This window comes from Sceloporus undulatus, chromosome 9 (assembly GCF_019175285.1).
Source record: "Sceloporus undulatus isolate JIND9_A2432 ecotype Alabama chromosome 9, SceUnd_v1.1, whole genome shotgun sequence".
Taxonomy (NCBI): Eukaryota; Metazoa; Chordata; class Lepidosauria; order Squamata; family Phrynosomatidae; genus Sceloporus; species Sceloporus undulatus.
In genome coordinates, this window is record NC_056530.1 from 12,801,769 (window position 1) to 12,826,452 (window position 24,684).

The window sequence follows — 24,684 nt, forward strand, 5'->3', positions numbered from 1 at the left end:
GATCCCAGTCTTTTCTTTCCTTCCAAAATGCCTGTGGTTTCCAAGGTCTTTAGAAAGGATTCTGAAGAATGCTGACTCAAAATCTTGGTTCCCAGATTGTTTTTTTTTGGAAGGCAGGTTGGTTTTGCTCATTGTCTGGCTAATTCTGGCTGAGACGATGTGTCCCTCCAGTCTTTTATCCTGAAAACAGAACATTTCCCCCTTCCTTCTGTAGACTTGAAGACACACACACACAAAGCATATCTTGGTCTATTTGCTTGAGTTAACTGCCAATGTTTGCTCTGCAGGCATCCTTCTTAACCCACACCTGCTTCCTGCTTGGTGTTCTTGTTGTTAGTTAGCTCACTTCTCTGTAAGGTAGGGCCCTTCTTGTTTTCACAGATCCAAAGTTGTCAAGTCTAAGAGGAAAAAAGAAGAATATCGATTGCAGTTAAGGACCCTGTAAAACCAGGAACGCATTCCAGCGCAGAACATGCAGGAGAGTGTGAACATCTTGTGAAAACATGATGCAACCCTCACTAAAAGCCACAGCCTTGTTTTGTCGTGGCTTGCAATGTGTAATTTAAAACAGGGTACATTTGAACATAAGGAGGGTCCGCATGTTTTGGACACCCGAAGTGATCTCCAGCAATTCTTCTTTGTGGATGTTAGACATCTGCAGCCTTGAGTCGCCTCCCTTGAATTCTGTTATCATTTCTGGTTCTGCTTTTTCTTTGCTTGTGTCACATTGGGAGGGAAGCACATGTAGGCCAGGATCCAAAGATCTGTGTACTGCAGGCCTGTGAGGTTGACGGGTGGGTGGTGATATTCAAACAGCAGCCTTCCATGTAACTTGCATCCAAAACTGGGCTTGGGGGATGTTTTAAAAAGGAAGGAAGGAAGAAAGAAAACCCTCTCTGGGCATGCCCTTGAACATGCAAATCACTCCTTAGATCTTGGCCTTACTCTGTACTCTTTCACATCTCTAGATACGCAGAGTTGGGCGTGCGTTCTCTGTTTTGCTGCATCCATAAGATAAGTCCACAGAACATGCATCCCCCTTCTATGATGGTCCCTGTCCTTGCTGTTTTACTCCTTTGTGCCTTAAAGGGAACAAAAGCACTTGTATATCTTTTGCTTCATTCCCAATCCCACCCTATCCCCCCATATCTTTTGCAGGATTGTTTTTCCTTTGCTTGTTGTGAGTGTCTGCAAAGTCTTGTTGGGCTTTGAATTTTAAAATGGGGGAAACGAAAGGGCTGACATCACCCCACAGTTCCTACATTTGCAGGGGAAGAATGGCCTCTGAAACCTTGGAAAGCCACTGCTGGTCAATGTAGAACAGTGTATCTCAAGCCATCTGATGCGGGGGATTGGCAATTTTGCATTTCCCTGTGTGCCAGAGACTGTTATCATGCTCTGCCCATTATTTACAATCTTATCTTTCTTTCCTGAAAAACTTCCTAGAGACTGGTAACCAGTGGTTCACAAAATGGAATGTATGTAGACGTTGAATAGCATTGGTTCCAGAAATACTGATGTATGGAGACCATGGCTCTGACTTCCTACGAGGCAGCTTTTTATATTTGGTCTAAATCAGGGGTGGGCCTAAATATCTTCAAGGCACCAGATCCTCTCTCATCTTGGAAGCATACCAAGGCCAGCCCTGGTTAGTCCTTGGATGGGAGACCACCAATGAATACCAGGTGCTGTAGGCTCCATTTCAGAGGAAGGAATGGACAAAACCATCCATGAGTATTCCTTGACTAAGAAAACCCTCTGAAAAATTAATGGAGTGGCCATAAATCGACAGGTGACTTGTAGGCACATATGTGCACTAACCGGGGTGGGCAACTGCATGACTGCCAAGGGCCAGTTTTCACTCCACTAACCCAACTGTGGTTCCACAATCCACACAACTGACTAGCACTAGATGGGCCTGTGGCTGTGATCCAGCGCATGATAAAAGTTGTGTGTGTGTGTCATCTGCCTTCAAACCACCTCTCTCTTATGGCAACCCTATCATGGGGGTTTCTTGGCAAGATTTTTTCAGAGCTGGTTTGCCATGGAGGCTGAAAGGAGTTGACTTGCCCAGGGTCACACAAGGGGCTTCCATGGTTGAGCAGTGATTCCAAGCCAGATCTTGCGGAGTCTGACACACAAACCGCCGTGCCATGTTTGCTCATGTGCATCTGTGTGTATCTTTTAAAGAAATATACTTGAAATCTGTAGGAAGCTCTTAACAACGTTCCATTACATGCAGGCAGGAGTAGGCAAAATAAAGCTGCCCAAATGGTGCTGTATTGCACCACCCATCAGTCCTAGCTAACAGTGGGAGATCATGGGAGATGCCAACCAGACTATCTAGAGCAACAATTCCCAAACTTTGTTCCTCCAGATGTCTTAAACTTCCTTCCTGTTGGTTAAGTAAGCTATGACTTCTGGGAGCTGAAGTCCAAAACACCCAGAAGACCAAAGCTTGAGAATCACTGATCTAGAGGGTCTCATTTTGCCCAGCTCTATATTTAATGACTTACCCTTTCCCTTCAAACTACTGAAAGCTCTTTGCAGTTTCTTCCTACTCTGTCTGTCTGTGGCTGCTTCCGGTTGTTTTGAACAAGGCTTCCCACTTCCTGCGCTTCAATCTACAGTACTTGCCTTCTTGTATATTTTTGTCACTCATGTCTCCCAGCATCTTATGTTGGATGACATTTCTATGGCAATTTCCAGAGAAATTGAGGCTCATGGTTCTCCTCTCTGTAGCACTTGATTAAAGCCCCTCGAGTCTCTTTTTAATGACCTGGCCCTGCCAGCCTTAGCTTTTGAGTGGCCTGTAAAACAGCAAGTTGCCTTGGTCCTATAATTAATCTAAAACTGAAGTGTGCCATTAAAATGAGAAAAATAAATGGCAGTCGGCACTTGGAGCCCAAGCTGTCAGAAAGCTATCCAGAAGAAGTTACAGTTGAGGGTAATTTACAAAATATTGATAAATCAAGGGACAAAGAGAGATGCAGGAGTAAAAAGTCTGAAGGGATGGAAGGAGGTTTGGAGGAGGGGATGGAGGAAGATTCGGTGTGTGTGTGTGTTTGTGTGTATTTTATAGACAGTATGGTGTGGTACACAACATGGGTATGCAACTTCTAGGGCAGTGGGTTCAGATCTGGTTTCTAACCTCTCAACTTAGCTTGTTGGATACTCAACACCCAGATCAGCGATAGAGTAGGACCTGCCCTTCTCTGTGTACTGTTCCCAGGTTTGTTTGCTTTTCTTTCTACAGAATGACGGTGAGGTCAAATGGGCCAACTCTTCAACCGAAAGGCAGGCAACCTCAAGTTCCCCCTGGAACGCTTCTGACAGTATTCAGGGTCATCTTATGTTAATTTAATTTCAAGTCGTGTAAGGCAACACTATCAGGTAGATGGTCTGAAAACCTCTCTGGCAGAGACCTCATAAACACATTGGGAAAGCTTAAAACGCACATGTGTGAAAAAGGTGACCACTGAACTTCAAAAGCAGGCTGGGTGAGTTTGAACATTTTGAAAGCAGAGGTAGAGTCCAAAGTACAAAAGCTCTGCCTGGATTTATTAGTCCAGGCCTCATGTAATAGAAGGACAGGTGGATCCTTAGGGAGGAGGTCTAGATGCCAGACAGGTCGCAATAGCCTGAAATTAACTAAAACAGTGGAGCTGTGTTAGTCTGTTACAGGAAAAACAGAAAAGAGAAGGCAAACTGAATTTGGCATTAGCTTGTATGGACTTAGGAGGGTTCCTGATCATGATTAGGTCAGAATATGGATCCATCTATGTACACCAGGATTTTCATCTCTGACTGGCAAGCAGAATATGGCTTTCCAGTTTTTATTTTCTAGACCTACCTGGCACCCCAGGTATCACCTGTTAATCCCCCATGAAAGTACCCAGGCCTCACTTTGCTTTGCTTCTGGAATCAGGCAATATTAGGTTGTGCTGAGCATGGTATTATGGTAAATGCAGCTCATGCATCAGAGGCATGAAATGGCCTCAAGTTGGCAGATAATTATTTGCCTTATTTTCTCAACCTCTCAACCTTTACTTGTGAAACCTGCCACCATACATATGTTTGCTTATCCATTTGCTAGGATATTCTTGTCACCTACGCTACATTGTGAAGATAATTACCTCCATTGCTAAAATAATTATCCTTGTCTATAGGCTACCATACCACCCTAACCTGGGCTGTGCATTTGCAAGGAGCCCAGGGGCCAATTCAACCGCAACCCTCCCTGTTGGCCGCACCATCCCATAGCAAGCCTAAATACCTCAATTTTCCTGTACAGCCCATCTCAGAATGGCAACCCAAAGTGATGTCATGCAACTTCTTGACACTATTTTAAGAGGGACTACAGATGAACAGCAGAAGTATTTCAGGGATAATACAGGATCCTGAGGTGCTTCTCAGAGTATTTTTGTATGTTCTGGCGCTTTGGGGGCTTTCAGTGTGATTCAGGGGCAAAAACTGGATGGCATTGCAGGACTGGTGGTGGGCTTCAAGGGCCACAGAAGTGGAGTTCAGGGGCCATATCCACAGTTGGCCCTGAATGCACCTGATGTCTTCTGAGTTTGGAAGCTAAGCAGGATTAGACTTGGTTAATACTGGATGGAGACCTCCAGGAATAATAGGGATATCCAGCTGGGACTAAAGAAGAATCTTGTCCCAAATCTTGGGAAGCTATTCAACAAGGGCAAGATGGACCAAGGGTCTGACTCATATAATGCAGTTTCCTATGTTCTTGTCTACCTTTTGCATTTCTGTTTTCCCATCTCCCCCTCCAACCCCAGCTTATGTATAAATATCTCCCAACTGACAATGTGCCATGTGCCTGATGAAGTGGGTGGCAGTTCACCATATCTTATGCCAAATTAAGCTGGCTAGTCTTTAACCCTCATCTAAGATAGTGAAACTCTTCAGTCCCACAGAGAGAGGCTTTGCTGCACAATTCACAATTCTGCCATCTTTTGAGCATCTTGGGATGCATCTCTTGCTTCTTCTAGAAATGCAAGAGTTTTCACTTGCTGGTGCAAGAAGCACAAGGAAGGAGCCATCCTAGCTTTGCCAGGGAGGGAGTTCAAAAATCTGGAGCAGCCACCAAGAAGGCCCTCTGCCTTGTTGACTGTCTTTTTGTATTGTATGTACATTCATCCTGTGTCTTGTACGTTGATCAAATCCGAAAGAGGAAGCAGGCCTCCTTTCTCCACATAATATAGCCCACGCCTTGAAGAGGACAGAGCATAACAAACCTGTCAAAACTGCAAAATACAGAAACCCTTCCCGATACTAGTTCTCATTTATATGTTCACCATGGTTCCTACAAAGCCAGTGAGTTGTAGTACCCCAATATAGGTATTGTTTGGTTGAATCCCTCCTTTAAACCTTACCTATTTATTGCTCTGGTTCATATTTAGTAATCTTTCAAATAATGGCCTTGGTTCTCCTCTGGCTGAGGAAGCAAAAGAAATGTGTTTCTGAGTTTCAGTTCAGGTTTGGTTTGACTCCATGAATAGAGAGGCAGGAGATGGAGATTGAATCTGGAGTCTAAATCAGCGCAGATGTGCATGAGATCTGGTGTGAACCTTGGATCTTCTGTGTCACTTTCCTTTTTCTGCACGAATGTAGAGAGATCTTGTAGTACTTTTGAGACTAACTACAAAAAGAAATCGAGCTTTCCTAGACTTAAGTCTACTTCCTCAGGCACATCTTCTGCAAGACGTTTCCCTTCCCTACATGAACTTGCTGTGAGTTAGGTTTCCAGCAGCTTGTGGTTAAATGCCAACCTTTGGTTTGCAAATCCACTTTGACCCCTGGTTAAAGATGGGGATCCTAGCTAGTGCTAACCATAGTTAAAACTGGATATAGGTGCAGCTCTTAACCCTGGTTGTCCATGGAGGAGATGGAAAGAACCCCATAAGCACATATTTGCTGGAGCTTTTATCTTTGAGAGCCATAGTTTCCCATTTTTGGTGGGTGAGTCAGCAATGCTCACAGAGCCTGTGAAGCTTGGGGTTAGATGTCAGACCATCTGCTGTGTCCTGGTAGTAAACAGATCAAGGGAAAAATCCTTTCTGCTGTGATAGTATTTAGTGGATGTTTGGGGGAACATGGGGGAGGCTGTTTTTGGCTTGAGCCTGAATATCCTTTTAGCTTGTATATCACACAGCACAGAGACTTCTGCAGTAACCTTGTGTACAGGATGAGGAACATCTTTTAGACCTGGAATGGCAATAAAGGAGATTGCCGTAGGTCTAAACCAGCATTTAGGCCACATCAATGAGGAATGAACTTAAATTTCAAAATACAATAACAAAAAGATTAATCAGGCGGTGTGTAACGTGACTGAATCTTGATGGCAGGGGATGCGTTTGTGTGAACGCTGATATGAACTGTGCCAGCTTTCTCTAATGATGTGGCTTTGATCAAACTTCACACACACACACAGAGCCTGCTGTCAGTAACCAGGTCTCAGTGGATACAGCTTGCGGAGCTGTTACTATTGCTGTATTACAGCATCTATTAATACCAGATGTGTTCAGTGCTGTACGTATTGCAGTCGTGACAGTCTTTTCCAATGGAAAAACCATGTTTTCATGGAAGAGCAAAGCAGAGATAAGAGGCAGTCAGGTCATAAGGAGGCTTGCTTAGAAGCCAATTCTGTTCTAAAATTGGGTTTAAGAGTTTTAAGTTGCAGCCCAGTTCATTGATTGCAATGGAAACCTGTTCCCAAGTAGGCATTCTGAATGGTCTGACAAAGAAATTTGTCTTAAACAGAGCATCTGACTGTGCTTTCTGGATTTTTAACAGTTGGCAGAAGGCATTACGGAAGTGACTGTCTTTTGCAACCCAGAGCGGGTTGTTTAATCTGGCTGGAACTTGAAAAGAGCACTTCTAGGAACAAAGACCTGGATTTTAGTTTATTCCTGTTGATAACGGCTAGTTCCAGGTGAGGGCAAGAGAGTGGGCAAATAAAGTGGGCAGGGGATGGCACTCCAGAACTTGGCTTCCACTTCCTATCATCTCTAGCCAACATAGGTGATGGAGAGAGATAATAGGATTTGTAGTAATGCAGTATCATGGAGGGTCATGCATGGATACAGGGCACAAAGGTTATTGAGAGAGTAAGCATAATAAGCACAACCCCAAACATCTTCAATCCGTCCAACTTCCTGTGTGTCAGTCTGGTTGCTTATTGCCAGGGCTGCCTTCCTCAAAAGATCCTGTTGCGTTCGCTTCCTGCGATTGCACAGAGAAATGATGAAATTGTTTTCTCCTTTGTCGTTCCAAGTGCCTGATGGCGAAGCTGAGTCAGACTCCTCTGTGCGTTTCGAAAAGGACTTTCTCTCCCCTCACTAACCCCCATATGCGCGCGTGTGTGTATGTGTTTGTGTGTGAAAATTATTTCATTTGCTTCGCCATTGGGAAATCATTACGTACGGCCCCTTTTCCACAAAAGGTTCAGCCCTGTAATAACGCAAAACGAAATTGCTTCAAATTGCAGGCCTGCTGGTGTGCTGCCATTTTGCAGCTGCTTGGGAGAAGTGCAAAATGTGATATTGGATGTGAATTGGGGCAATTCGGTTTTCTGAGATTCATAGAGTGTAGTCTGTGTTTATTTTATTTTCTATTTTATTTTATTATTATTTTTTAAAGAAAAGCAAGTTTCTAGACTTGTTGGCTCAAAATGTCATTTCAGAAAGTGTACAAACATCTCAGAAGTCAGAGAGGCAGCTATAGGTGACTGTCTTGTAGTAGTAGTAGTAGCAGTAGTAGTAATGAATAGTTACAGGTTATATTTCAATGACCCCCCTTCCTGCTGCCTAGCAAATTCAGACCCAATCAGGTGAATTAGTTTAAAATGCATAATCAATACAAGTTGTACAATTGGCACAGCTTTCTAGTTCTCCTTAAGGTGATGTTTGCTGTCTGCAGTACATTTTCAAACACACACAGAACTGACCACTCATCAAAACCTGCTGCCCACCGTTCCTGTAGTAACGGTTGTATGTAGTTAGCATTGCTGGGCCCTTTCCTGGTTGTGAGCATCTTAACACAGCTGGCGTATATTTACAAAATGTCCAGTTTGCCCAGCCTCCTTTCTTTCCTTCCACCATCTATAACTACCTCCGCTTGACTTTGTCTCTGCTTAGTGGTCACAATGCTATTCTACTCATCCATATTTACTTGTGGCCCATGAGAGTGAGCATGGGTAACACTGGAAGTCATTACATCGTTCACAGGCAAATTTAACAACGAACATGGAAGCTGAGACTTGGATCCCAGGAGCCACCATGAAAAACACGTACAGAGCATGTCTTTGAGCAGGCTGTACAGTAGCTAATCTGCTGTATGATTTTGACTTATTAACTGCTGCATATCAATTGATATTGAGAATGGTTTGTTAAGTGAGCTAACATGGGAGTTCCTTAGCATGTGCATCTCTTTCTGAGTCTTTAACACTAATCTGAACTCGTTTCGTAGATGTACTGTATCTGATTTTTCCCCCTTTCCCAAACTCTTCCTCTCTTGCTTCCAGATCCACACCCCAGTCTTCCCCACAGGTTCCTTTGGATCCAGACCCACTGGTGACAAGACCTGCAGGTTCTTCCCAAAATGGAGCCTCCACCAGGGGATTATTGCAACTTCTGCTGTTTCTGCTCATCGGCTTAAGGTTGCCCTCCCCCCGTAAACCCTCCTCCTAGTTTGTCTGAGCATCCTCTACCCCTCTCCCTTGCCTCCTCTTTGCCCCAGTGTGTTGTGGTAACTTCTCCTCAAGTCCTGCTCTCAAACCTGGCCCTCTTGTAGCACCTCGCCAAGTGAATGTGAAGACCTTACCTTTGTGATTGCACTGAATTCTTGCTATTAACATCATTAATCCTTAGAGCTGGATGGGACTGCAATCTAGTGTATTCCCACCATACAGGAATATAAAACTAATGCACTCTGAGAGATGGCTATCCAACCTCTGTTTAAAAATTGCCAAAGAAACAGAGTCGACTACCCTCTGAGACAGTCAATTCCACATCTCTTATAGTAGAGGTTCTTCCTAACGTTTAGGTGGAATCTCTTTTCTTTCAATTTTCTCGTACTGAACCATAGCATTCATTCATCTCTTTGATATTTAATATTTATCACGAGTGAGGCTGGGTGAATATATATATATATATATATATATAATTTCAAGGCACCGATATACCTCCCCGCTCCCCAGTAGTTGACAGCAATTCTAGTTTTGTCCCTGCAGAGGCCTAAATAAATATTTCACAACTTGTTGGTACCAGTGTCAGATTTCTACATGCCTGGTGGTTTTTCCAGCCTTGCCTCTGATGCATTCCATTAACACACGCTGTTACTGAATAAAGGCAAGAGTACTAAGACCGAAAAATTGCTTATATACATGTGCTCCTTTGTACCAGAATTAAAATCGGATCCCATTTCCCCCTTGAATTCCTGATTCCAGCTTGGAATTGTCACTTGGAATTCAACTAGGTGCTTTGCTCACTGAGGTCGGATTATATACACATCTGCCTTTGTGGTATTCTGGCTGGAATATTACATTGGTTTGGTTTGCTTTGTCTTGAAATAAGCCTCTCTGTGTCCCATGCTAGGGAAATGCCACCTGTCTACACCTGCAATTTATTTACCGTGGGATTTCCTTGGTGCCAGAAAACAAAGTTGGTGATTTTAAAGATGCAAAATGTATACAGTTTGCTTTAAAATGGATTTGACCTGTGCTTGCAAGTTAATTGTGGGGCCAGCTTGATAACTATGTCTATTCTTTTTTCAATTTAAGATGTTTACATCTTCAATGAGCTGTACAATTTTGTAGAGAAGACACAGATTCCTAGCCTTTCTGTCTGTAGAGATGTGATTCATCAAACCCCTAAAATGGTGGGGAAGATAACCTTCAAACGGTTCACTCAACTGGTTGGCTGGAGCAGATTCCTACTCTTCCTTTCTGAGTAAGGTTTACCGGCCTGAATGTGGAGGGTCAAAATCAACCATATTTCAAACTGCTAGCAACTAACCCTGTTACTTAGGTCTCTCTTTCCCAGCCTATGGTCCTCCAGATGTTTTTGGACTTCAGCCAGTGGCTGCTCATGGCTCCCATGTCAATGGAGCAGTGACTCCATTCCAGTTATTGGCAGGTTTTAAAGGAGGTATCTATGGTCCTGAACTTAGAAATAGAGTTTGGCACATTGGACAGCTCATGTAGCAACATTAAGACTTGAACTGGATTCAGTGGGAGCCACTAGCCACCACTGGCTCCAACTTCCAGAATATCTGACCATTGGCCAGTGTGACCAAGGGTTGCCTCGAATGCATCTGAGGAGGTAGGCTCAAGTCCACAGAAGCTCATGCTACCAGCTTCTATGAATCAGTTAGTTTCAAAGGTGCTGCAAGATCCCTTTGTATCCTAATTTTCCAGATTAACGTGGCTATGTTCTTAAATTCGTGACTAGGTTGGTTATTAAGCTTGGATTCTTCTTTCTAATGTGCACAGAATGCTTTAGAAATACTGTACCAGGAGTCATCAACTGAAATGGCACATGGATGATTTCTCCACATTCCCTAATGCTAGTAGCAAGCCATTTGACACCAAGTCACTCTTCGTCTCTACAAAATGGAGGCTGGCACTTAAATTTACCTGTCCGTGAACAATGAAATTATATATATATATATATATTGCTGGGGTCGTGGCTCTGCTTTGTGAAATTGGCGTCTCTTGATATGTGCGTGAGACAGACAGCTTCTTTTTGTAGAAAACTGAACTTTCAATTTAATTTTATTTAAAAAAACTAGTACAGCGGTTGCTATAGAGACTGTTTTATGAAATGCTTCTGAGAGATGTCAGAACGCCTTCATAAAACCCACATGCGCTGCTTTTAAAGTGCGAACAAAAGCATTCCCTTGAAACAGAACCTGCTTTCTGTGTAGCAGAAAGTCGTTCTGGGTGTTGATGAAAGCCAAAATGGATTGTTGTAAATACAGGTTGAGTATCCCTTCTCTAGACTTCTGAAATCCAAAATGCTTCGAAACCCAAAAATTGTCCACGCGGTCGGCTGAGATAATTTAAACCTTTGTCTTCTGATGGGTCAGTGTACGCAAACTTTATTTAGGGCACAAAATTATTAAAGATATTGTGTATAAAATTGCTCTCAGGCTATGTGTATAAAGGTGTATATCAATGGTTCCCAACCTTCCTAATGCTGCGACCCATTAATACAGTTCCTTATGTTGTGACCCCCAACCATGAAATTATTTTCCTTGTTACTTCATAACTGTAATTAAATAGGTGTTTTCCAGTGGTCTTAGGCGACCCCCATAAAAGGGTCCTTCGACCCTCAAAGGGGTCCCGACCCACAGGTTGGGAACCACTGGTGTATATGAAGTATAAATGAATTTCATGTTCAGACTTTAGATCGTTCCCAATTTAGGGTGACCCTAAGGCAAACCTATCAAAGGGTTTTCTTGGTATATTTTTACAATAAGTCAAAAAGCAGCCAACCAAAAGCAGGGTAGCTAAAGATATTCAGAAGGTTATCATTCAAATCTAATTAAATTATCCATAACATTCCGAACAATTTAAACATCAATTAGGGAAAAAAAGAGAAAAGATAAGCAGCTTAAAAGCCATGCAGCGCATGATCAAAAGCCCTTTCTTTTAGGGGGGGAAAATCCCGAAGGCCTACTGAAATTAAAAAGAATTGGTCTTTTCCTGTCACTTGCAAGACACCAAGGATATAGATAATTTAGTCCTTTCCTGGGAGAGAGAAGGACCTGTCCCATGTCCCTATGAATGCAGTTGGACCAAAGGAAAGTCCCTGCTGCAGGGCCAGAACAGGGTGACCTGATGCCATAGCTACAAAGGAGGACAAGGCGCTGCAAAATGTAGGACGTGACCAAATAAAAGGCAAAGACACTCATATAAATGTAAATTCATGCTTCTTAGTCATGCTCAAAATGGAGGACATTTTGACATTGGTCACCCTGGGGCAGGATCATATGGGAGGATGCACTTTTTTCAGGTTACCTGGATCCAAGCTGAGGGCCACCATGGTGTATTGGTTTGAGCTTTGGGCTAGGACTCTGGAGGCTAGGGTTCGATTCCTCACTTGGCCATGGATACCTGATTGGTGGCCATGGACAAGTCACATAGTCTCAGCCCCAGGAAACTCCATCATAGGTTCACCTTAGTATCACTCTAAGTCCAAAACAACTCGAAGGTGCACAGCAATGGACCCCAGCTATATGGAGCTTTGTAGACCATAGCCAGGACTTTGAATTTTTTATGAAAGAAGCCCATGATCCCTTGAAACTGTTTGAAAGCCCTCTAACTTTACTGACCCAGTCTGAAAGCCACCCCACTTCCTTCTAGGCAATTGGCAGAAACTGCAGCCTTGCAAATGGAGTAATTCTGCTGAATATGCAAAGAAGAACTTTGTCTGTGTTTAGGTTTGGTGTTTTTATTCTAACCTTATCAGTGAAGCATTAGCTGACTGCAGAACTTGAGAAAGTTACTTGCAGGGGTACTGCAACACCCAGGACTCCCTAGTCAAAAGTCCTTAGCCAGTCTCCTCATTCCCCCCCCATAACTTACCCACATTCTGTTTACCTTCTGTAGATGCTGCCACACTGCATAATTAATGCACTTTGACTCCACTTTAACTGTCATGGCTTCCATCCTATAGTTTGTTGTGGCCCCAGGGCTCTGACGGAGAGGGCTAAATATCTCACAAAGCTATAAAAACCCAGAATCCCATAGCATTGAGCCATGGTAGTTAAAGCAGTGTCAAACTGGATTAATTCTGGGGTTCAGATGCATCCTCTGTTATAATGATAGGGATAGTAAACTATAGCACAGTGGCCACTGCAGAATTTAGTGCAGCAAAATGGGAGTGGAGGAGGCCTCTGTGCAGAGTTTTGCAGTCATGTTGTAACACGTCTCCTTCCCCAGCCAACACAGCTAGTACATCTCATTCTGGAAGCCCCTTGAGATTTGTCCCTCTGGAAGGCATAACTGTAGTCTGGCCTTTTTCTTCTTCTCATTACTTGCCCTAGAAAACATGACTCGAGTTAATACTTCTGGGCTTTGGAGACTGAGAAGTTGTAAGGCATTTTTTCCCTGCAGTGCTCCTTTCAGCAGCTGGATTGTTGTCCTTACTAATCTTCAAGGTATTAGCGCGCATTTGAAAGTTGAATCTGCATGAAGCCGCACGGAATGTACGCTTATCGCTCCGCAATGAGAAGAACTCTTCCTCCTTGTTCTGGAAATCTTCTTAAGCTCGATTTGCTGGACCAGGCTGTGCTACAGTTTTCTTCGGCTGCCAAGAATAGACTATTAGATTATCATAGTCTACTGGTTTTCAACTTTTAGTCTCCAGAGGTTGTTGGACTTCCAGCCACTTTGGCCTGGAGTCAGGAATTCTCAGAGCTGTAGAACATCAGAAGAAGATGGAGAATCACACTGTCCTAAGATGGCTTCCTGACCAGATTGCATTGGCTCTGTTTAGGTTGCTGGGATTTTGTTCTCAGTATCCAGTCCTCAAATGAACCAGAATGGTGTAGTGGTTTGAGTGTTGGACTATGACTCTGGCGAGCAGGGTTTGCTTTGCCACTTGACCATGAATACTTGTTGGGTGACAGTCTCTCAGCCTCAGAGCTATGGCAATGGCAAGCTCCTCTCTGAAGAAACTTGCCAAGAAACCCCTGTGATGGGTTTGCCTTAGAGTCACCATAAGATGAAAGCAACTTGGAGGCAAACAACACACCACACAAACCATCCGAAGAAGCTGGAGAACCACACTGTCCTGAGAAGACTTGCTGACCAGGTTATGATTGAAATGGCTCTGTTTAGATTGGCTGAGCATGGATTTGAACCCTGGTCACCAGAATCAGAGCCTGACACTCAAACCACTTCACCATGCTGTCTGTCTGATGGTTTCTACTCCTTGTTAATGTCAGTAACTTCCTAATTGTGTTTCACCTTTGGAGTCTTGTGATCCCCACCCAAAGCAGGGGAACTCTGCATAATCCTTTCCTTTAACAGTGACAACTACAGTTCCTCTTTCTTAAGGGGAAAAATAAGCCTTGTGGGGCCATTGTGGATTTCTTCACAACCGTGACTTAGGTTTGTTGGAAAGTCCCAGAGATAAAGCAGCAATATAACTCAAAGTTACGTTTGCTTAATGGGCTTAGGTATGCTGGATTTTGTGCTGGGTTCCGGATCTTAAAATTGCTTGTCCTTACTGTTTCTCTATCTGTACTGGCAGGTTTTCCCTCCCACCAACCACAGCTACATTTTCCAGCACAAACACACTGTTGTATATAACGTCTTGGGCTGTCTAGCCTCTTTTCCTGAGCTTCCCAAACAAGTATCCATTGCACATACAACCTAATGCTACTCACCTACCCGAAATGTTTGCACTACAGCAAGTACACCTGTCCCTATGCATTTGCAGATTTGATTATCTGAGGTTTTGATTAATATGTTCTCTCTAACAATCTCTAGATCCTCCAATGCAGTTCTGCTGGATGTTGACCATGGAGTTGTGCTGGAGAACCGAGGTGTTCCTAGAGAATATACTTCTCTAAACATTTGTAGGTCCTCCAGCATGATTCTGTGATCAACATCTGGCAGATGTTGACCATAGAGTTGGACTGGAGGGCCTGGAGATTCCTAGAGAGGTGATCTCTTAGGTAAAAAGAATAGTGGGTTTTTTATTTGCAGTTTTTCCACATTCATGGGGGTCCTTCACCCCTAAACCCAGCGAATGTGGAGGGACCACTGTAGTTCATTTGTGCATTTTAAAGTTGCTCTTGTAATGAAATTGGCATGTGACTCTTTCTACCAGTCACTAATCTTTTATTTATATGGCAGATTGCTCCTGCCCCACGAATCATAGAGTTGGAAGGAACCATCTAATCGAACTCCCTGCTATGGAGCAATACATAATCAAAATATTCCTGACAGATGGCCATCCAGGGATGTGTAGTGCAGAGTGGTGAGTGGGGCAGGAGCCAGGCTTCCAGCATCCCCAGCTCATGCGCGCGAATTCCTGGATGTGAACTTGCCAGGTGATGCTGAGGCTGAGCTTTATCTAGGTTGCTAATCCTTTTCAACCATGCAGGTGCTAAATATAACAGGGGCTTCAGGTCTCACCCTGAATGATTCCTGGTTTAACTAAAAATAAAGTTGAGAATGTGGCTAGTTGGATTCTTTGTCCCTCATTCAGACTCTTGGCTTCCTTGACCTGCATGCGCTTGTGGGGAAAATGCATGGAGTGAGTAGGATTTGGGGTTTTGACCTTGGGCAGTAGTGGCTTGTCTGTTCCCATAATACTTCAGCCAGGCATTGTCTCACACAACTCAAACCACCCACTGCTGTGAGAGATAAATGTGTATATGCATCAATGGGTCCCCTGCCTCAGTTGGGTTTCTTTGGTGGAGTTATACTGAGTTCCATTGTTCCCAAGCGTTTACAGTTGGCCCTCCACATTTGCGGCTTTGGCTTTTGCAGATTAGATTATTTGCGGTTTTGATTAATATGTTATCTCTAGGAATCTCTAAGTTGTCCAGTGCTATTCTGCTGGAAATTGACCATAGAGTTGGGCTGGAGAACTAGACGTTCCCAGAGAAGACACTTCTCTAGGCATTTGTCAGTCCTCCAGCATGTTTCTGTGATCAGCTTGTGTCAGATGTTGACCATAGAGCTGCACTGGATGACCTGGAGATTCCTAGAATAGTGTTTTTTTATTTGTGTTTTTCCCACATTCACAGGGGTCCTTCACCCATAACCCCAGCAAATGTAGGAGGACCACTGTATATAGTGTTCAAAGAGTTACATGGTCTGATATTCCTAGTCACAGCCCTGCAAAGAGAGGTCAGTGTTATCCACGTATTTCTTTTGGGAAATGAGATGAAGCTGATTCTGAGTTCTTGTAACTATGCTGGTGTAATTTTCTCTTCTATCCTCCACCACTAAGAACGCCACTCCAAGAAGTGTCTTACACTTCCATTATCAGAGAGTTATTCCAATGTAAGTCACCAAGAGCATTATTTATTTATTTAATGTATATTCTACCTTTTTCTCAGTATCGGATCTGAGAGGGTCTATGGGTTAGGACAAAACAGTATATAGTACATCCATTACAATGTGTAGTAGAAAAGTCACTATACAACCCTGTTTTGGGTTGTTAAAATCACTAAACAACCCTATTTTGCATCCTTAATTCAGAAGGTTGCATTCATTCCCCACTTAGTGCTTAATGAGAGAATTTCAGTTCAACATAAATTGGGGGATTGTGTTGCCATCTTTGAAGACAATGGTAAACTATAGCTTATACATCTCATGCATCTCAGGTTTATGTTCTCCCCCTTTCTTCTCCAATATGATTTTGTGCGCACCCTTTCCAAATGTACATTTTGCATATCTCCACTCATGAATAAAGTCTGCATTTTAGAGCAGTTTTAAGTTTGTATATCGTTGAATGTGTCCCCTCACCCAATGCCGCCGATGTACAGATTGAGAATTGTGTTCCATTTCCAGGAAGGTTAAAATGGGTTAAATCTCTAAATCAAAACCACACTTCCATTGGGGGAACTCCCCACACATCTGGCTGAGAATAGCAGCTCCGATGTCTGCACCACAATGATTCTCCAGTTATGATTTCAGGCTCTTTCAGGCAGGGCACAGGTCAGCAGCTGTCCAGGTGAGACACGGATTCCATATCACTGCTGGCTCTATTCAGAGCATCTGATTATTCTGTTTCAAGGGCATTCAAGCAAAGTGAACGGCCTCTTGCGGCCTCCAGTAGTAACAATTCCTCCTTCGGTCCACCTTGCTGTTCCTTGCTGGTTTGTGTGGAGCAGAGTTGTGGCCAGTTTTACAATAAGCGGAGGTGAATTTCCGCCCCTGCTCCAAAAAAACATCAGATTTGTAAGGAGATTTGTGTGTATGTGTGTGTATTTCCCTCCCACCTGCAGTCTGAAATGGTTTGTTCTGCTTGACCTTGTTTTCTCTTGTGTGTATAGACAGAGGCCTAAGTGCAAAAGGAAATGCAGAGAAACCTCTTTACCGGAGAGTCGTCTTTCATGCTCAAAATATCATAGCCAGCATCCTGCATTGTGCTTGCACTGCCTAATAATTACATTCATGTAGTTATATGGTGGTTGTTCTTCACCACATTCTGCCGAATACCGACACTGTGCAACCAATAACGTATCCGTCAGTGGGCTTGCTCCTTCTCCCATGGTGCAATAGGGAATAATGGTTGTTTCCACAGTCTCATTGAATCAAATGTGCCATCCAAGAATGTGTGACTTCATGGTTGGTATCCTGTTCTTTAGGCCCAGTTAAAAAAAAAAGCATTCAACCAGCTGTCGAACAATAAGTCAATAAGAGCAGGTTTTATGTCCATGTGAAATGGTGATATTCTTGGAACTTGGCTTATATAACTATGAGTTGACGGTATCCATTGCACAATGGCTCGAAAAGTAGAACAACACATGGAAGAAAACATACACAGTTGTGTAACCCCAACAGGATTTCAGGCCATACATTAGTCAATAGTGAGATGGAGTGCAGATTACTGATGGGCAGATTCAGAAGCTGTTGTAGGCAGAAAAGTAATTGCCAAACAGACAGCTTTTTCCTGCCTGCACCCCTGTTCTCTCTTTTTCCTCTTTCCCCAGTTTCATGCCTGTCTAAGAAAAAGAAGCATGGGTCTCCCCAATAAATCCCTCGTTCTCCAGCATGTTTGTGATACTTGGTTTCCTACAATGAATGTTTTAAAGCCAGCTCTGCACTGTAGATGGAGACTCTTGTGTCTGGCTTGCCAGCGCCTCCTTGGCTCAAAGGCAACCCAGGTAGTTAACCTGGTGGCCAGGTGTGTAACCTGTTTTCCCTTGTTCTTCTGCAGGGCCAAGATGGGCCTCATGGAATATCGGGGTGTTCATCTGCATCCGCTGCGCTGGAATCCACAGGAATCTGGGTGTCCACATATCCCGAGTAAAATCTGTCAATTTGGACCAATGGACGCAAGAGCAAATACAGGTGAGTCAACTTGTGTCTGCCTACACATCAGTTTGGAGAGAAAATTAGTTCTTTTGTATTAGAGGAGGATGAGTATCCTCTGCCCCAGGTCTTCATCTGGGAAAAATATTTTTTGCAGAAGAAAACAAGATGAGAATTGTTTGTAAGCCCCTAGGATGCATTATTCTCAGCTGAAACAAGGTCCCACACTATTGACAGTAGGCCTCAAAGCACTTCAAGTAAAAACAAAGGTGGTCCTAGTCACTTCAGGTTTCATGGGGAGCTGGATGCATGGCTCATGGAAGTTTGAAGTGAGTAGAAAATGGGGCAAGTATGCCACTCCCAGGTAATCTGTGGCTGGCTAACCTGTACCTTGTGAGCTGGCCTATTCAGCTCCTCTCCCTTATGTCCTATTTATATTACAGAGAGAATTCTTAGCCCTAGTTTTCTCAAAGGTCTCTTTCACTCAGCTTATATTTCCACTTCATCTGCCATGGCCACATCTTATGGACCCCTGGGAGCTCTAGTTTGCGGAGGAATATTTACATCCTCAGTCAGAGAGTGCTAGTGCTTCATCAAACTATCCCATGACGGCATTCTCCGTTGCTGTGCTTGACTTTAACAAAGTGAGCCAGAAAACTAGACTAGAGTAAGAGTGTAGGGAAAGAACAGCAGCCGCTGCCAGAGGGGAAGTTGATCCACAGCGATCCACAGCAGACCGTTGTAAGAATGAGGTGGGACAAATGCATTGAGCCAAGTTACTGCAGGCGCTTTAGAATGATGGAGCTGTTCAGAAAGAGAAAGAAGGCTTACTTTTATAATATGACAGATTGATGGTAACACACAGCCTATCCCTTTGGTGAGAAAACATGATTTTCCCATTGGGGCAGTTACAAACCCAGCGATTTTCTGCTGACATGCTAAAAACCAAGGACGCAACATTAACTGCTAAGTCACCCTCGACAGCATCTTTCCAGAACCACTTTGGTGCACCTTGGGATGCAAACTCTCTCCCTGCTCTCTCTTTCATCAGCATGGAGAGGACCCACCTGGACATTTGTGCTGTAGGCTCCAAAACACACACAATATGCTCAGCGGTGTAGTTATGGGGAAGGGATTACAATGGCAGGATGAAGGCATTGACTCACAAGTAAGAATTCTGCCTCCTGAATGGAATTTTCTTTCACTCCCCAGATTTCTAGCATTGCAGAGACAGAGAGAGAAACATTGAAAGCAGTTCATATCTAGTACTCTTACATTTGCTACATCTGCATTCCTTTGGTCACTTGCCACTTATCATTAGCTGTTGAAACTCTGTTTCTAAATGCTCAACTGAAGTTTTCAGTTACTGCATGGTTAGAAATGGAGAAAGGAAAAATTTGTGAGAAGAGGGGAAGACTTCTCATGGGACACAATGCTCCCCTTTTGCACAAGGTAGCTCTTGATGTGCTACCACTGATAATTTTTTTTCTGTTGCAGTGCATGCAGGAGATGGGGAATGGCAAAGCAAACCGCCTCTATGAAGCCTACCTCCCAGACAACTTCAGGCGACCTCAGACAGACCAGCATCCTTCTCCTGTTTCTCTTTGCCTAGAGAAGATGGGGGCTTTTCATATTGATATGGGGAGATGAGGGCGGGGGTGGGTAAATAAATATAATTATAATAAATAAATAAATATAAGGCAATGAATGTGTGTTGGGTACATGGTGCCATAGCACATGCTAGAATGACACTTGCTTCTTCGTCTGGGCAATAGTGTTGCAGAGTCCTAGCCAAAGAATGACCACAGTACGTACCCTTATAATGAGGATAAGTGGAGAACTGGTTGCTGTGGTCCAATTACGGTGTAGACTTTGATTTACTATTCCCTGACAGTATAATACACAAACTATTTGCGTATGACTTGTTCCTCCTTAACTGACATCTCTCCAGAGCAGTGGAGGGCTTTATCAGAGACAAGTATGAAAAGAAGAAATACCTGGACAGAAGTCTTGATGTCAACGCATTACGGGTGAGTGTTAAATGTGTTAGAACGCTTGCTGGTTGAGGAATATGTGGTGCCCAGCTAGCCTAGAATTTCCTCTTCCAATGGTTAGTAGTTTTCCCCACCATGGCAGCCTTGAGGTGTGTGGCCACAACTTCCATCACCCATGATACTTAGTTAGGGATGATAGGGGCTTGTTGTCAATTCTGTCTAGAGTGGGCTGGATGGAGAAAGCTACCCTCAGTTGAACAGACACTGAAGCCTGTTCTAGTGTTACCAAGGATGCCTGTTATTTTTCATTGTATATTCTGAACTGTTTTTAATGTTTTTAATCCTGTAGTTATGTGTTAAAATGGCTTGAGAATTGGGAATTAGTTGCTATGGGGGGCGGGCAAGGTAGGGAGTCTATTGTATTTACAGGCTAGCTAGGTGCAGCTCTATGAATTCATGCTAATGGAGGAGGTTTTTGACTTGTCCACAGATAAAATTTTTAATGTTCAGCTAGTTTCCCTACCCTCTTACCACTTAATATCAATGTCTGCACAGAGAGAAAAGGATGACAAATGGAAAAAGGAGGGCCCCCCTGAAAAAAAATTGGAGCCAATTATCTTCGAGAAAGTGAAAATGGTAAGACAAACCCTTCTTGTGGCTTGTGGTTTATTTCTGAACTTCCGACGGAGGTGTGTTGAGTGCAGAGGAGGAGAGGAGTGATGTCAGGCTGGTGGCATACCAAGCATGGACCCCCCTCACTTAATGCTTTTCCCTTTTGCTCAGAGGGGAATTTCCCTTTTCCCTTTTGCTCAGATGTGCAGTTTTAACCAGGGGGCAATGAGGCCTGAGACTCCTGATGGCTCTCTGTCTACTGGAGTGTGCCTTGCAATGTGATCCAGGATTCTTTGTGTGTGCGCATGGGCATTTCTTTGCAGACAAACTGACACAGAAGATGTCTCTGAAAGCTGAGAAGCTACTGAAACTGTTCTTTCTAGGTGTATATTAGAGTGGGGCAAGCAGGCACAGGGACCAATTTTTGTCTTCATGAGCTGAAAATCAGCCAAAAACTTATCCTAGAAGTGACCAGAAGTTACTTCTGGTTTGGATATACAAGGGTTCTGTGGCAGTTTGGGGACAAGGTTCTTTGGCAGTTTGGGGACTGAGGATAGACAAAGTTCTGTGGCAATTTGGGGATTGTGTTTTAGGATGCAGACCATCACTCCAGGAGGGGCCTGAGAGTCAGAGCTTCAGTGTCTTCAGCACATTTTGAGCAATTTGAAGTCCAATTTTGGGGGGGTATGCCAAAATGTCCTTAGGGTCATTTCCCTAGACTTTGCCTTAAAGCAGTTGCAGCCCCTTACTTTTGTTTGTTTGTCACTTTCACTCCTTTCAGCCTCAGAAGAAAGATGACTCTCAAACCAGGAAAAGTCCTTCTAGATCTTCCGAGCCTGTCATGGACTTACTAGGACTTGGTAAGCGTGCGGCTTGAACCAGGAAACAGGGGCAGTTCTTTCCACATGTTTTTGATGTCTTGTTCTTGTTCCTACACAAGATAAAAAAACAACTGGTGTTGATGCAATGTTGCATGGCAGTAATAGGATTCCTCTGTCCATTCTTGAGAAGAGAATTTCTTGTAGGACAGGTCTGTGTGGGAAACCTGGCCCCCCAGGTGTTTTGAAATCCCACTCGCATTCCTTACAAAGTGGGGCCGATGAGATTTGCTGGAGCTGATGGGCCAAAAGTGAAATCATAACAGGCCTCCTTTGCAGCAGCCAGTTTCCCCCATTCTCCCAGAAAGGAAACCTGTTATGATTTCATTGTTAGCCCATGAATTCCTCATCTAAGGTAATAGAGTTCAACCTGAGCTTCCTCCCTGAAGAAAATGGACAAGGTTCCTTGAAAGATAGCTTGTGAGATGTAGGAGTGTGTGTGGTGTGCCCTAGTATGCTCCTAAGGTTTTGCACGGGTGCAGTGACTCTACAATGGGTTTTATTCCAAAATTTAATGGCACGGTCTAAGGTACTGAACCTATTTTGGGGCTAAGCTTTGGCACCGTGGAGCTCTCCGTTCACTGCGTCCCTGACATGAAAGCATTCTAGCTTCTTCCTTGGCTGAATATTAAGCATGGAAACTGTACTTGCTGGGATCCTTGGTGTTAAACTCAATATTCAGAGAGCCACAGAACTGCCGTTACTCAGTGTCTCTTCCTCCCGCCCACACTCTTGGGACCTCTTCTTCTTCTTCATAACATCTCTTTTAACAAAATATGTGATGTGCTATCATAGTGCGCTGTTCTCTTGCCTCACATAATTGGTAGGCAGCACAGCAAGTACACAGTAGGATGATGTCATGCTTTTCAGAACCAGACAATAATGAGGATTTTGGAGGGTTGAGAGATTCACAGAGTGACAAGCAGTTCCATTCTCCCTGCCCCCAAAGATGCAAATCTGCCTTCCTTTAGCTTGCAGCAGGAATAGCCTGGAAGGGCCAGTTGGCTGAGAGAGACTCCAGAACAGAATTTCCAAGTATTTCCAAGGAGAAGGGGGAATGGAATGGCTTGACGTTCTATCATGTTCCTGACCATGCAGCCAGTCAGTCCACAGCAGAGATGCCAGTAGGATACTGTGACTTATCTGGACAGGAGAGTGCACTGGAGTTACAGTGGACTCTCTCAGATAACTTTTGACTTTATTAACCATGGCCTGTTACAGACTGCCAAAATAAAGCTGCTTCGGGTCTCTTTGGAGGTATGCTGTTTAAATGATGTATGCATCCAAAGAATCCGGAAGCTGCACCAAAGCTGCCCTCCAGTGCTTAGAAATGGAGTGTGGCTTTGGTGTGACCTCCAGACTCTTAGGACCCATGCATCATTTAAATAGCATACCTCCAAAGAGACCTGAAGCAGCTTTATTTAGGCAGTATGTAACAGGCCTAAATCTCTATGCTTGAACCCTGATAGATGAGAAGCAAATATACTCAGTGATTCCCAAACTTAGGTCCTCCAGGTCTTTTGGACTCCAGCACCCAGAACCCTCAGTCACCTTGGCCAGCGGTCTCAAATTCTGGAAGCTGAAATCCAAAACACCTGGAAGGCCAGAGTTTGGGAATTACCGCTCTTAACTGATGACAGAGGCAAAATTTGTAGCCCACACTAGATTTGTGGTTTTTAACCTGGTATGTCAAGACTCAATCAGAACAGAGCACAAAAAAGTAGCTTTTGTAGATTCCAACTCAGGATCTCACAGTAGTCATGCTGGCTAGAGAATTCTGGAATTTGATAGTCAAACAGTAGTTCCCTAACAGTATGAGCTTGTACCAGTCTGATAAAACAGTAAACTAAGACTGGGAATTGTGTGACTCTCCAGATGTTGGACTACAAACCCCAACAGCCCCAGACCATGGCCAGTGTTGAAGAATGCTGAGTGTTGCAATCTTAACAGCATCTGGAGAAGCAGATGTTTCTCACTCAGTGTTGGGGATGACTTAAAGGGTGAAAACCTCTCTGTGCTTAGAAACCTGAGATCCAGGGCCAGCCAAGTTAGCCATGACTCGGTCAAGTTGGCCCTTAGTCTATCTAAGCAAGGTAGCCTTGAGCTTGAAAATGAGCTACATATGCTGTTGCTCTGTTCCCTCTTGCTTACACAGTTGACATTTAGAGCCCAGCCTCATTAGGGTGTTTTTAAGTGCTTATCTTCTTCAAAGAACAGCAGAGCAAAACTGGCAAGCCGTGCTTGAAATTCCCCTTATTGCAAGGAGATGAGCAGTTGCTCATCTCCTTGTATCAGCTGCTTAATGAGGTTAAAGGAAGCAGCTGCAGATGTTGCTCGGTGAAATGCGCTCTCTCTCTCTCTGCAAACACTCCACTTCCCCTGCATTGCACCCATTCCTCTTCGTCAAATTTGTGGGCATGTCCTTTGCGCTTGCAGGTGAGCGGCCCAAGAGTGGCTCCCTAGAGGAGCGTCTTGGAGCAAACCCGTTTTGGATGCTGCCTTTGACTGTTTCTGCAGCATCAATGCAGAAGCCACGTGCGCTGCTGCAGTGCTGGGATGCAGCTCAGAAAAGAGGCAAGGCAGGAAGATGTGCTACAAAAGTAAAGGACGAATCCCAGCTGAGATTAAAGAATATCAGGGACCAAACTAGTGCATGGTGCAGACCACTAAAATAGAGGCTAGTGCCCAATCTAGGGCAAACCACTGAAACAAGGGGATCAGGTTGCTTCTCTGTTCTGACTCTGCTTGTTGGTTGAAGCCTGAAAGTTACAGTCTAAAGGGGAATAGGATGACCAAAGGGTGGGGGACAGGAATGAGGAACATATTGTTTAGATAAATAAATAAATTTATATGATGCCTTTGTCCCAGAATGGGACCCAAAGTGGCTCTCAAAAAGAATCAGCTAAAAACAATTTTAAAAATGTAAAGCACAGTAAAACTACTTCTGTTCAAACAACAGCCTGTTGTGGGGTTTTCCTGGCAGGTTTCTTCAGAAAGGGTTTGCCATTGCCATCCTCTGAGGCTCAGTGTGTGACTTGCTCGAGGTCACCCAGTGGGTTTCCATAGCTGACCTAGGATTCGAACCCTGGTCTCCAGAGTCATAGTCTGATGCTCAAACCACTGCACCACGCTGGTCTTCAATTAAAATGATAGATTTAAAAAATCATTTAAAATGTAT

General features: G+C 43.9%; 1 protein-coding gene across 1 annotated transcript in view; it reads left to right on the top strand.

The window, feature by feature from the left end:
- SMAP2 (small ArfGAP2) overlaps window positions 1-24,684 on the top strand; it is a 32,892-nt gene that overhangs the window by 3,222 nt on the left and 4,986 nt on the right. The window contains exons 2-6 of the mRNA XM_042439747.1: window positions 17,928-18,061; window positions 19,520-19,605; window positions 19,974-20,052; window positions 20,572-20,652; window positions 21,410-21,488. Coding sequence (XP_042295681.1) covers window positions 17,928-18,061; window positions 19,520-19,605; window positions 19,974-20,052; window positions 20,572-20,652; window positions 21,410-21,488 — 459 coding nt within the window. The remainder of the gene's footprint in view (window positions 1-17,927; window positions 18,062-19,519; window positions 19,606-19,973; window positions 20,053-20,571; window positions 20,653-21,409; window positions 21,489-24,684) is intronic.